This window comes from Phasianus colchicus, chromosome 2 (assembly GCF_987193195.1).
Source record: "Phasianus colchicus chromosome 2, bPhaCol1.hap1.1, whole genome shotgun sequence".
Classification (NCBI taxonomy): Eukaryota; Metazoa; Chordata; class Aves; order Galliformes; family Phasianidae; genus Phasianus; species Phasianus colchicus.
In genome coordinates, this window is record NC_143437.1 from 18737223 (window position 1) to 18750992 (window position 13770).

The window sequence follows — 13770 nt, forward strand, 5'->3', positions numbered from 1 at the left end:
TTAGTGCAAGTGTACTAGTTTTCTCACTTTAGTCTCCAAGCGGCATGACTCTCCTTCCTGACGTACAGTTGTGTGGGTGTTTGTTTCTTTCGTCCTTTGGTTTCTTCCAGTTAGTTCTTGAAATAGCTTTCGTAAATCATCTTACTTTTATGTTGGGTTGAAAAGTAATCTCACTTAGGACTTTGATAAGCACAATTAGCTGATCTCTCTTAATTATACTGTCCATAATTAATTCTTTACTTTTGCAATTTTTAAAAACTATCTAAATTCTACTGCAACACAAGGCTGTGAGTAATGTTAATTTTGTTCTTCACTCAGCAGTGGAAAAACGTGATATTATTACTGCTGTTGTTATTGTCTAATATTTCCTAATATAGTGATATTCTCTTTTCCACGGCTAGTGATGGCGTCCTTGCAGAGAACAACTAAGTAGATGTTAACCTGTCATCTTGAAAAGTGGTAAATCAAGGTAGAAGTGATCACAGTCCACAAAAACATGAATGGCAAAGGGAAGGCCAATAGTCCTTCACTGTTTGTTTTGCCCTCTGAAACAAGAACTAAGGTACAGCAAATGAAGTGAGCGGGATCCAGGTCCAAAACAGAGAGACAGAGATGGATGCTTCGTGCTAGGGTAAATGTGTTGACACTGGTGAGTGAAAGGCTGGACAAATACATGGGAGAGCCAACAGTGTGCCCTTGTGGCCAAGAAGGCTAATCGTATCCCAGTCTTGTATTACAAAGAGCGTGGCCAGCAGATGGAGGGAGGTGATCCACACCTGTACTCTGCCCTGGTGAGGCCACATCTGGAGTGCTGTGTCCAGTTCTGGGCTCCTCAGTTCAAGAAAGACAGGGATCTCCTAGAGAGAGTCCAGTGGATGGCTACAAAGATGGCCTAGAGCATCTCCTGTGTGAGGAAAGACCGAGAGACCTGGGGCTGTTCAGCCTGGAGAAGGCTGTGGGGGGATCTCATCAGTGCTTATAAATATCTAACCAGTGGGAGGCAGGTGGTTGGGGCCAGGCTCCTTTCAGTGGCAATGGGCATAAGCTGGAATATGGGAAGTTCCATATAAAACACAAGGAAGAACTTCTTTACTGTCAGAATGACAGAGCACTGGAACAGACTGCTCAGAGAGGTTGTGAAGTCTCCTTCTCGGGAGATATTCAAAGCCTGTCTGGATGCCTACCTGCTGTGCAACCTGCTGTAAGGAACGTGCTTAGTGGGGTGTTAAACTGAACGATTTCCAGATGTCTGTCCCAACCTCTACCATTCTGCGATTCTATGAGAATAAATCCATTGAAGGATACTAAATACAGAAATATCTAGCTCACAGACTTGCTTGTGCTGAAAATATTTTAAAAAATGGTAGCCTGGGCAAGCAGCATACATGCTTACCCTGCTTTGGCTGCTACCTGAGCATTTCATATGGCCAGGAGTTGGGGTAGGCTGTTGGCTATAGGGATTGACTCCCTATGGGACAATCAGCATAAACATCCCTGCTCACTCTGTTTCTAAATATTTTGGCTTAAATAAGTCCCACTTAGGAGGTTTAGAAAATGTTGTCCAGCTCTTTCTGTATTATTCATCAACTTCATTTTGATCTACAACACTGCTAGAAATCCTGTTGCTGTTGTTTCCTCTTCCTAAACAGAAGCAGGAATTGGTAAAATTCTTACACATAAGGCAACTTTTCTTCTGAACGCCAGAGATGCACAACACGCCTGCGAGCTGTAGCTTTTTCATGAGCCAGGTGTTCAGTGCCCTCTCTGCACCTCTCATCAGCACTTCTAGGCAGGGCTGAAGGGACTGTGGTGCCATGGTGAATGGATCTGGGCTCCCAAGAGGCATTACAACAGCCACAGGGCAAAGGGAGAGGCTTGCCTAAAGAACTGGTCAGAAGTCAGGGAAGAGGAGAATGTGATCAGGTCCAAAGGAACACTGGCTAAGTGCTCAGAGGACAGAAAGTAGAACTGGGGTAGGAGTAAAAGCCCTGTTGGAGGAGGAAGGATCAGAGCAGAGCCAAGGCTCTCAGCATGTACTGCTCCTATCTTATTCAGTGAGTCATTCTTAATTGTGCTCCATCCGACAGCACTTAGTCACAGCCTTATTTGGTAAAAATAACATTTTAGTGCTATTTCTTCAAAGCAACTGCGATATTTTTGTGTTTTTGAAGTGAGTTCTGGGCTTTGACACGTTATAGTTTTCAAAGAGAATTAATGTCTATTTTGCACAGGAGGATTAATGATGTTCCAGCTAGCGTTACACACAGTCCTATAGTCTGCTGGTAATTCATTCCAGTTCTATGCAGCTTCAGTGAGTTGGGATTCAGTGATTTTTCTGATTGTAAAGTGCCAGAGGCAGCATTTGCTATCAAAGAAGATATAGTTGTCATCTTTTTCTTCCTATCACTTGTATATGCTTTTATTCAGTCTCTTTTTATTTTATTTTTTTATTTTTCTTCTAGCTCAGTTATGCTGCTTTTTTATTTGGCTTTATTCTTATTTAAACTACTGTTTAAAATCTTTCATTGCATGTTGGTAGATTTAATGTTACAGCTGCAATGTGTGTTGATGTAATTACACTACCTGCTCCACTACTGCATTTGTCTTTACAATACGCCTTTTCTTTCTGATATGTTTCTTTTCTGATGTCAAACAGAAAAAGCACTTGGGGATCCCAAGTCCTGGGTAGGACCCCTGTAAACCTTGGTGACATTAGTGGCATTAGCTGTTGTTTTTGAGGATGGAGTAGCTGAACGTGGCCTAATCTCCTGGAGCCTCCTTTGCTCAATCACCTGGTTGCTCCCATCACTTTCCAATGCTGTGTGGTCACCAGGTTTCTTCTGACATTTGCGTGCCCAAGAACCACTGCAGTTAAAAAGTCTAGAAAGAGAAGAATCACAGAATGGAGGGGACCACAAGGATCACCTCATCCCCCAGCTGCAGGCAGGGCTGCAGGCAGGGCTGCCCAGGGCCCCATCCAACGTGGCCTGGAGCACCACAGCTCTGTGGGCAGCAGTGCCAGGGCCTCACCGCCCTCTGAGTAAAGAATGTCTTCCTAGCATCTAACCTAAATCTCTCCTCTTTTAGTTCAAATCCATTCCTCCTTGTCCTATTACTATCAGGCCACGTAAAAAGTCAGCCCCCCTCCTGTCCGTAAGCTCCCTGCAAGCACAGGAAGGCTGCAATGAGTCTCCTTGTTGCCTTCTCTTCTCCAGGCTGACCAAGCCCAGGCACACGGCGCCGTGACCCGCTCCCCACAGCGGGGCATCGCGGGGCCCCACGGCTGCCTGCTCCCCCGTCCCGGCGGGGCGGAGCGGGGCGGCGGGCGGGGTTGGGCGCGGGGCGGCGCCTGGCGGCGTTAAGGGCCGGCGGAGGCGGCGGCGGCGCTCCCAGCGCGGCGAGGGGCGCCGGTGTCCGCCGCCATGGGGCGGTACTCGGGGAAGACGTGCCGCCTCATCTTCATGCTGGTGCTGACCACCGGCTTCTTCGCGGCCGAGCTGGTGTCGGGCTACATGGGCAACTCCATCGCGCTGGTGTCCGACTCGTTCAACATGCTGTCGGACCTCATCTCGCTCTGCGTGGGGCTGTCCACCGGGCGCATCGCCCGCCGCTCCCGCCGAGGCCCCCGCGCCACCTACGGCTACAGCCGTGCCGAGGCGGTGGGTGCCCTCAGCAACGCCGTCTTCCTCACCGCCCTCTGCTTCACCATCTTCGTGGAAGCCGTGCTGCGCCTCGCCCGGCCCGAGCGCATCGACGACGCCCAGCTTGTGCTCATCGTCGGTGCCCTGGGGCTGGCCGTCAACCTGGTGGGGCTGCTCGTCTTCCAGAACTGGGCCGCCTGCTGCCGCTGCCGCCGCCGCTCCGAGACCCCGACAGGGCGGGCGGTCGGGCCGTCGGATGGCACCGCCGAAGCAGGTGCCTCTCGGCTGCACCCCGCTCCCCCCGTCCCTCTGTCCCCTTCTCCCCCGGCCCCGTGCTCGTCTCGCCTTGTACTTTGTGCTGGGGGAGGGAGCGCTGGGGCTGTGCTCGTCGTTTCCTTCTGAAAAGAACTTGGTTGTGAGAAGGTTGATGTTTTTTCTGTTTGTAGAACTTATACACAACACAGCGTTTCTTCTTTGAATGCAGGTGAATCACCTAACGACCAAAAAAGCCCTGAGGAGGGGCCTGGGAAGAAAGTAGAGAAGAAGTCCGAAGCTTTGAACATCAGAGGTATGGTAACTAACGCTGTCTTAACGTTCAGTGCTTGCGGGCTGTGAGAGATAACGGGGTAACGGTGGTTGGTGTGATGCTCTGGCTCTGAGTGACTGTGCTGTGATTCTTTTGATGGCTGCAGCTGGGCTGTAATTCTGTCAGACACAGGGTTTGCATTCTGGGTGGTGCTGTGTGGAGCTGGGAGTTGGACTTTACAACCCTGGTGGTTCCCTTCTAGCTCAAGATATTCAACGGTTCTGTGATCCTGACTTTCTGGAAAGGATGCAAAGCTGCTTGCACTGAGCACAGGCTCAGTGCACAGCATATAGGGAGGTTAAGCAGGTGAGGCTTTTCTTTGATGCCACTGCATGACTAGTTGAGCAGTTTTCCACTTCTAAATGCTTTTAGGCAGAAAAAAGAATTTATTTAAATCCCATTGTTAGTAATCCCAAGGCTGGCAGTCAATGTGAGGAGAAAGGTGCTGAAACTGGTAGCTCTGCATGTGTTTTTCCAGGTCCTTGAACTATGAACCTCTCCCTGAGAGAAGCTGGGGCAGAGTCAGCCCCCTCTGTGTCATGCTTTGGCAGCTGTCTTGTTATCCACAGAGAGAAATGTTATGGTTATTTATAGGGATAATTTAACCAGTCCCTTTGTATATGTGTTTATATGCATACATATTCAAATGCCTGTTTCTCACAGAACCCAAAGTAGTATATTTCATAATGACTTGTCCTTCAAGGAGAGAGCTGCTACAAAGACAAAGACAGGTTTCCTATGGTTGCATATGAGCATCTGAGGAGATGTGATGTTCCTCTAGAGCCACGTGGGTTGACATCACATGATTTCAGCCCAAGAGGCTGTCACCGCAGTCAGGCACCCACCTTTTAGGTGTGTGTGTCTGTCCTTCAGATGCGTTTTCAGAGTTGTGCAAATGCGTGTGTAGGGGAGAACACACCACATGGTAGAGGAATGTTTGCCTGAATAGCTAGACATAAGCACTGCTGGATTTTTATGGTGTTAAATACTGGACTGTCATCTTCAGGGGTGGAGAAAAGGAGAATGAGAAACCAACAAGTATATTTTAGGGAAGTTTTTGCTTGTCTGAATGATGTTGTTTCAGTATTTTGATGCTGAAAAGTGTCAAAAATGTCTGAAGGTTGAGGAGGGTTTGTATCAGTTATTTCAAGATACCAGTGTTTGATTTGTAGAAAGAGAATTATTCAAAATCTGCTTTTGTTTTGCTCCTGTAAGTTAGTTATATAGCTATAACCACTTGGTAAAAAGTTTGTATGTTGTAGAGTCAAGGCCTCCCTGAAAAGCATGGCTGGGCAGAAAGGTTGGCAGAGCAGTAGCTTCTGTGGCTGTAAAAATGTTAGGAACAGGAATCCAGATATTCTGCATATCTGGGTTAATTACTGCAGTCTAAGAGTATTCCTTTTTACATCTTGAGCACGTGCAGAATAGCTCAGACTTTGCCATGCAAGCTTCTGGGAGCTATATTATCTATAATTTCATTATATCAGCTTTATTTAATAAAAAAACCTTTTCTATTTTGTAGCCATAGCTTTGGTGGCCTATGGAAATGGGTTCATTATGTGATGCATAACCAAGCCATTTGTATTAATCAAGTTAAGTCTGCCTGTCAATTCAATAAGGATTTTCCAAACTCAGTACACTCAATTCTAATATATCAGAATTGACATGATTACTTTATTTCTTAATTCAAAAAATGTCTTCCTGAAACACTTATTCCTTTAGAACTCAGCTCTCTTGTTAGTTACTGTAGAAATTGCATCCTGCCTATCCCTCTTGTTAGTGCAGCAGCTGAGGGCACACTCTGAATCCAGATTATTTTATAAATGGAAGAGGAAACACTGCAACACTGTTACAGCCAATAAAACCATGTGGGAGTTTGCCAAATGGGGCAGAGCTCTCCTGACTCCAGCAAAAAGAGCTGGATGCAGTGCAAGTTTTACTTTCTTATCCCAGTGATTCCAAGGAACTCCAGTAACTTTTGCCAGCATTCCCCATGCAGAGGGTCTGTGTTCCTGTCCAGAGCTGGCATGAAGCAGCAGTATGGACTTGGCTCTAGCTCTAAAAAAAAATCACAGTGCCCAGCATCTTAAGAGCATGAACTCTTAAGTTGTGTTTTAGAGGAGTTTCATAGACATACTTTTTGCAGTTTCTCTAGCCTGGAGGGAAGGAGTACATTGGATAGTGCATTGGAAGTAGCTTTGGAAAGTGCTTGTATAAGGGATATTAAAAGGAATTTACCTGTATTATTCTGTCACTTGCTCTGAATAATAAGTACGGTCAAAGAAATCAACATCATATTTAGAGATGCTACAGATTAGGCATGGGTTGGAATTAAGTCATAAGTCTGAATAGTAAAGACTGAGGAAAAATGGAGTGTTTTATGGTAATGACAAGAAGAGGCAAGATTATATAGAAAAAGAAATGAAGAACAAAAGAAGTTGTTACAATACTGTAAATTTGTAGCAAGAGCACTGCTTTGGTCATTACTCTCGAATCACAGCTGAAAGTGTGCTATTGCAAGAGCCTGTTTGTCTTCACCTTGAGTGCAGCCAACTGTTGAACCAAATTCTGATCTTTTTTTTTTTTTTTTTTTTTTGAGTCTGAGGGCTAGTAGTTTTGGTAGGAAAGGGTTTTAAATGTCATTGAATTTGATCCAAAAAACTGGAGTGTGGGAGTGACTTGAAACCATAAGAATGGATGCTGTTTAGTTTTCACTTTTGTAATTTATGGGGGGTTTCAACAGAGCGGTAGAAACTGATAGAGGAGAACAATTATAACTTCCTGGATGTAGTCTCTGACTAATTTAGTTTCTGGGATAGAATTGGTAGGGTTTAGTCATCAACTTTTAATTGAGAATTGAGATTGAATGTGCCAGAATCTCTAAATAATCTGGGCATTTAGGCAAAGACACATCTTGTTGCCATGGCACTGCAGTTGAACTACAATTGCTAGCGTGCCCTAGTAATGCATCCTATTTAGAGAGCTATGTTTCAGAGTCAGTATTTTCTTTGCTATGTTGTTCTCAAAGATGTAACTGAAAACTCCATTTATGATGTGAATGTTTGGAATATTGCACCTTTTTTTTTTCATGGGGCTGGGGGGAGAAAAAGACTAATGGAAGCTGTCATTTATTTCAGGTGTTCTTTTGCATGTTATGGGAGATGCACTTGGATCTGTTGTTGTGGTAGTTGCTGCTACAATCTTCCATGTGCTTCCTCTGGAGTCTAGTGCTCCCTGTAACTGGCAGTGCTACATTGATCCAAGCCTGACAATAATTATGGTGTTCATAATCTTGTCTTCGGCATTCCCACTCATCAAAGAGACCTCAATTATTTTGTTGCAGATGGTTCCCAAAGGTGTTAATATGCAACTACTGAGTAAGTCACATTTGTTGTTGAAATGCTATTAATTTTAACAATATATTTCAATGCATATGTTATTTCTGGAATGACATGTTTGGATTATTTACTCATAATAGTTCTAAATTCTCCAGAACTGTGAAATAGTTGCATGCCTGTATCCTAGCAACATGATTCAAATCTCTCTGGATTAGTGAAAGCATGTATTTTGAGAATGTGGTACTCCAACAGTACATCAAAAATACCTGGTCTTGAGCTGCTAATGCTTTGTGTGGAGTGACTGTGAAAGAAACTGCACTGAATTATAGTATCTCCCAACACTGCAGCAGTGTCTTCTGAAAGGCTTCCAAAACAACTTAAAAAATTCCATTAAGACTGCTTGCTTTTGTAGTTCTCTGGCACTGGTTGCATGGTTAGTTGTAGTGCAGTGGGTCTTTCTGGAATTCCACATGCTCAGGATTAAACAGATCAGAATATATGGGCCTTGGCCAAGAAATTGCTGCTCCAGCACTGTTGCTACTGAAGATAAATGGTCCTTGGGCAGAGATGGGCCCAAAAAGAAGGCAAGGGCTTATGTGTTCATAACACTAGGTGAATAGTGTTTGTGAACCAAAGGCAGTAGTTAGGAGATGTCTTTCAAAGAACTGTTCTTAAGAAAACACTGCTTGGAGACTGCTGTTTTTGGATTAGTTCTCAACGAGAACTAGCCAGCACATAACACATTCTAACACCTTTCTCTTATGTTTTCCAGCTGACAGGCTAGCTCGCATCCCAGGGGTTATTAGCCTTCATGATGTGCATGTGTGGGAGCTTGCAGGTGGCAAGAACATTGCTACTCTTCATGTCAAGTGCCAAACCCCTACTGATTACCAGGATGCTGCCTATAAAATACGGAAGGTTTTCCACGAAGCAGGGATCCACTCTGTGACCATCCAACCTGAGTACATTGACCACAAGACCTCCAATCTCCTGTGCAGCTCACCTTGCATCTCAAAAGCTTGTGACTCTCAGCTCTGCTGCAGTCAACAGGACACAGCACTGGCTAAAACTAATGGCTATACTGAAAAAAATGATAGCTGCCTTTCTGCACAGCGTAAAGACAATGGTTCAAGTAAAAGTGATGTTGAAATCCGTATTGACTCCCCCCTGACAGAGAATGGTGTTAAAGACATGAAAAATGGCGAAGTGTCTGATGACAAGTCACAGTTGAGCAGTACACGATTTTAAATAATTCTGTCTATTCTGAAAAATGTTTTTGTAGAATAAATGTGTCCAGGCAGGGAAGTGTATCAGCAGTGGTTGTAGCTGAAGGTGATATGGCAAAAAGATTTCTGTGCTTTAGCTGTAAACCAAAATACACCAAAAAAGTGTGCATCTGAGATGAAGCTTAATAGTATTGCATTCATCTAAGATTTTTTTCTGATACAGCCTAGCACAGTTCCTTATCAAACTATGTGTTCGTTCCTATTGCTTGAGTGGGCCAGGTGTATTGTTGTCTACCCTGATGCTTGCAGTGTATGGCCAGTACCACTGGGAATGAAAACGAGCTGCTGCCTGAAAGCTTTGTAGCAAGTTAATGATTGTATTGGGCTGAAGTACTGTGTGTTTATAATGGACTTAAGTGGAGATGTTTTACTGATCCTCGGAACCAACTTTGCATAGCCAGTAACTTCTGCTTCTGAAGCTTGTGAATGAAACTAAGGGTTTCTGAATGATGGAAGAGAGAGCACTCGGGAATAGTTGGCTTGCATTATTTTCTTGACTCCTGTATTTAGGGGTGGAGTAGGAGATGGTCTTGCTTCTCTAATAGTAATACTGGAACTTTAGCCTAATCACAGATACTCGATGCTTAAGAACATGCACTGTGTCATGAAAGTGAGGAGTTACTAGGCTTGTCTGTATTGATCCTAGCAAATGAAAATGCAAGCAGTCATCCAATTAACTTTTGATCTAGTTCACCATTGTGATTACACAGCTCAGTTCTTATCCTGCTCCTCCCTTCTGAACAACAGAAGTTGAAACAGAGACGATGTTAATTCATTACTGTGGGGAACGATTGTGGTATATTTAATTCTAGCATCTGTCCTTATACTTGCTGAATAAATAAGCTAGTATGTCTATTATGAGTAGTTAAAACTCTGCAATTCTATTATTGAGACACAATTTTATATTCATTGAGAAATTCCATTTGAAATTTTATAAAACAATGTTATCACTTAGAGGGAACTTTTTTAATATTAAAAAAAGAACAAATCTGGGAGCTTTTTCTATTTTATTCCTAATTATTTGTTGATTTATTGAAAAAAGCTAAGCCCTCCCCCTGCCCGGTTGTGCATTTTGAAGATAACATGCCCAGTCATCAAATATTGGATTTTGGTCTGCTCTCCAACTTTCTGGGAGAGGGGGACCCACTACCCAATCCATGCTAAGTGCAGTTCTTAGTCTCCAGAAGCTTTCAGATACATTTTTGCAATTGAAAGCAGCTTTTCAATGCTCCATGTGGCCTGGACAGGCTATTTAGATAGCTATTTGTGAAGACACCTTTATAAAATAGTGGTGTCTTTAACTCAGGGACAACTTAGTAGAAAGGGCAAATCAATTTCCTGCTGGACTGGGGAAATAATGGAGCCTCCTTGCAAGGCTGGCTTGGAAACAGACAACTCCTTAATAAGGATGATTACATTAAATCAATGAATATTCAAACACACAGCAGGGTATTTTGCTGCTTGGAAAACTGTTTACTCGAGCAGTGTAATAACAGCTTAAATAGCACACTTCTAAGTTTGTATTTACCCTTCTTGAGCAGTTCCTGGATGAATTAAAGTATTTAGAGCCTTTTACGATGGGTTTTAATTATAAAAATTGATCTGTATCCTAATACCATTAAAAATTTGATTCTCCCATTCTGTTTGATACCACTGGCAGGGTTTTGCTTTGCAGTTCTTGCACGAATTGATGAAAATCAGGAAGCATTACAAGAACTGTTCTGTCCTTTGAGTGCATGTGGAGTGAAGTAAGACAGCCCTTTCTTCAGGTTTCTTGTCCTTATTTTCATCTGTGATGAGGTCTAAATGGGAGGGGCTTAGATCTCAATAACAAATATATAAGTTTATTTTCTGTGAACTGGGATAGAAGGCTCCCAAAATATCAATAAAATCTGTGCAGGGATTTACAGCTCATATGCCCTCTAAAACAAGCACCCTTTCTTAATTATGCATTTGTCTCTTAAATCAGGTGATCTTTTTATATACACATTTTATTAAATGGTTTGAAGGTTGAAGTGTCAGTATTGTTTTACTCTGGAATTAGAGAAAATGAGCGTGTGTAATGTTGAGCATTTGATGAAATAGACCATCTTTTCTTCATCTTTCCAGAGTTTATTGAAACAGTGGTTATCTATTTTTTTTTTTTTTTAGTTTTTGAAGTGTTGTAACTTGAAAACACAATGAAGTAACATTCTTAAACAATTTTTCTTGTCTGGTTGAATGTACTGTGAATAAATAGGAAAATACCAAGGACTGTAGAAATCTTCAGGTCTAGAAAACGAGCAAATTAAAAAACAAAGCAGTTTTATTAGCAAGCAAAGCCAACAGAGCTATGTCAGTGATGAGGTGAACCTTGCTTTTTCCATGCAGGAGCTGTCAGGGTACCCAGCAAATGTTTTTGACCCGGTATCCTTGCCTTCCTTTCAGCTCAGCAACAAAATATTTTTCTCCTATTTTAAACATGTGATAGCTAGGCTCTGCTGGGTGGTCCTTCTCTATTTTGATACATGACATCATTCCAATCAGTGTGTATTTTGTATTGGCTAATTTCCCTTAATTTCTTGGTGTTCCAATTCTCTTGAAGTATGCTTACCTCATTTTGAAGTACAATATACTTCAGTATTTGCACTTATTTATGGGCACTTGTTCTAAATTCAGCTTTGTAGCATATTGCATTGTCATAAATTCTCCTTTCTGTCCTCTTTAACCTAATTGCTTTATTTCTCCCTCCAATTCAGTGATGGAAAAATTCTGACTGCTGCGGATAGATTGCACAACCCTTTTCAATTACTCCCTACTGAGTGCACCATTACAGTACTCAGTTTCTCTCGCAATGATTTTTTTTTTCCTCCTCCCCACCTATCCATCAGTGTCCTTAGCAAAGGATGTAATTTTCAAACATGTATGGCCAGTTATGGATCAGAGGACCACATAGCATGACTACGTGTGACCTAGTTGTAGGGCAACAGAACATTTGCTAGCCTTAGCAATAGTTCTGGAGAAAGAGTTAAATCTGGAATAAATTCACATGGCAATGAATGCAAAGGCAATTGACTGGCTTTCATCAGTTATGAGCCTTGTTTAAATGGAATTCAAGTTTTTGTCACCCTGTTATATGTTGTTCTTTCGTCAAATGTACGTTCAATTACAACTCTCTGAAGTGCAAATCTTGCCTTTGCTCTTCTGTGTCAAGAAAAATAACATGGCCTTTTTTTTTTTTAACAGTATTGTCCTTTTTTTTTGTTTTGTTTTGTTTTTTGGACCTAAATCATTAGTTTTTTGAACTAAATCATTATTTTTTTTTCTTCTTAATGTTCATATTTATTCTTGATTTTTAGTAGATCAATTTTGCTATCCTTCTAGTCATGAACATGTACCTATAATATGATTTAAAATACCTCTTTTATGTACTGGTTTAATTTTTGCACTTCATTTTATGCAAGTTCACCCCCTTTGGTTTTGCTGCATGGTGTACTTTATCATTGCAAATGGGTTGTTGACCTTGTTTAGTTCTTCTCACGCTTTCCCTTTTTCCTGCTCTCCTTTAATGCTTTCCTTTCTGAATGTTCCCTTTTATTCTGAATCCAAGGTCGATGGATGGATGGCTTGATTGTTCCAAGGAGTATTTAATGTCCTTTGGTCTGTGTAGAAGTCTGCTGTCTGAGGAGTCATCTGATTGAGATTATATATAATTTAAATTCCCCTGCACTCCACTTGAAACATCTTTTTAAAGAAAGTTGGTTTCTGAACCTGAGAAGGTATAATGAAATCAGAGATGTTTGTTAGTCTTTCATTAACACCTTAGGGGAAAATCTGGATCTCTGATTAGAAAAATGAGTAGAGGGGACAATTCTGAAAAGGTAATCCAAGCACTATGAAGATTTCTATAGGATTCCCTTATTCTGCTGTACAGTAGAAACTTTTTGTTAAATACTTTATTTAAATAGTGATGCCTTGGATTGAAGATGTCACTGTATGTTGTTACACGTATGGAGTTATGTTGCTTAAGACTTCTTCCAGTTTTTCAGTTCATGATGTGATTTGAATGATGTGCCAAAATATAATTTCCATGATTGCCTAACCAATGAGTTGTAAATCTTGCTATGGTTTTATTCACTTGAAGTTAGTGAAAAACTGAAAGCTTGATGTACACTTTTATTTTTTTTCCAAAATGAAGTTTGAATGTGTTGTAAATAAAGTGCATTTTTAAATAAACCTGTTGTTCTGCTTAATGTATGGTAGCAATGGAGACCTGCTGTCAGTTTGGACTACTTTGAGACCTTTGAGTGAAGTTTCCTCCTAACCCACGAGCTTATTAATGTAAATTTTGTTATGCATTTAGATGAAGAGTGGACAGACATCCAGAAACTTTTCATTTGCAAGCAGTCCAGCCTCTTCAACACACGAGTGAATTTTTAGCTCACAATAGACTCTCTAAATAGGTATCTTGGCTGCAACCTAGTGCAGGTGCTGTGTTGCTACCTAGTTCTGCTACTTGATGCTTCTGATTTAGTGTTTAGCCTCTCCCCAGATCTCCTGCTTTCTCTATTGGTCTCTATTGGTATAAGGTACTTGGAATTCAAGGCCTTCTCTTCCACACTGAGGCCCTTACTCTATATACGTGTCCTCCTTGTGCAGACTTCTTTTTTTGCATGGTGTGTGTGTGAGTTTAGTTACGTGCCTGTATTAAATATGGAGGTTGGTGGCCCTGCATGTGGCAGGGGGGTTGGAGATTCATGATCCTTGAGGTCCCTTTCAACCGTGGCCAAGCTGTGACTTTGTAGGAACATTTTAGGAGACTGCTTTGTGTTCCCCACAGCTGGGTGCACAGTATCTATCTTGAAATTGTTTCTGATGTGGTGGAGACCCTGACCTGTTCTGAGGTTGTAGTAGGAAGTGGGGAAATGCTGGTGGTCACA

The 13770-nt window shown here is 42.1% G+C and overlaps 1 protein-coding gene across 1 annotated transcript; it reads left to right on the forward strand.

The window, feature by feature from the left end:
- The first annotated feature begins 3373 nt into the window (after window positions 1–3373).
- On the forward strand, window positions 3374–13066 carry LOC116230639 (calcium/manganese antiporter SLC30A10). The gene is made up of 4 exons (XM_031595919.2): window positions 3374–3915; window positions 4126–4209; window positions 7365–7604; window positions 8338–13066. Exons 1-4 carry the CDS (start codon window positions 3423–3425, stop codon window positions 8811–8813), a joined length of 1293 nt encoding a protein of 430 aa, XP_031451779.2. The 5' UTR covers window positions 3374–3422; the 3' UTR covers window positions 8814–13066.
- The last annotated feature ends 704 nt before the right edge of the window (window positions 13067–13770 follow it).

Excerpts from the sequence above, each read along its gene's own strand:
- LOC116230639 (XM_031595919.2), top strand. The coding sequence starts at position 3,423 with ATGGGGCGGTACTCGGGGAAGACGTGCCGCCTCATCTTCATGCTGGTG. Across the intron at positions 4,210-7,364 it reads CGAAGCTTTGAACATCAGAG|GTGTTCTTTTGCATGTTATG; the intron begins GTATGGTAACTA and ends CATTTATTTCAG. Across the intron at positions 7,605-8,337 it reads TGTTAATATGCAACTACTGA|CTGACAGGCTAGCTCGCATC; the intron begins GTAAGTCACATT and ends TATGTTTTCCAG.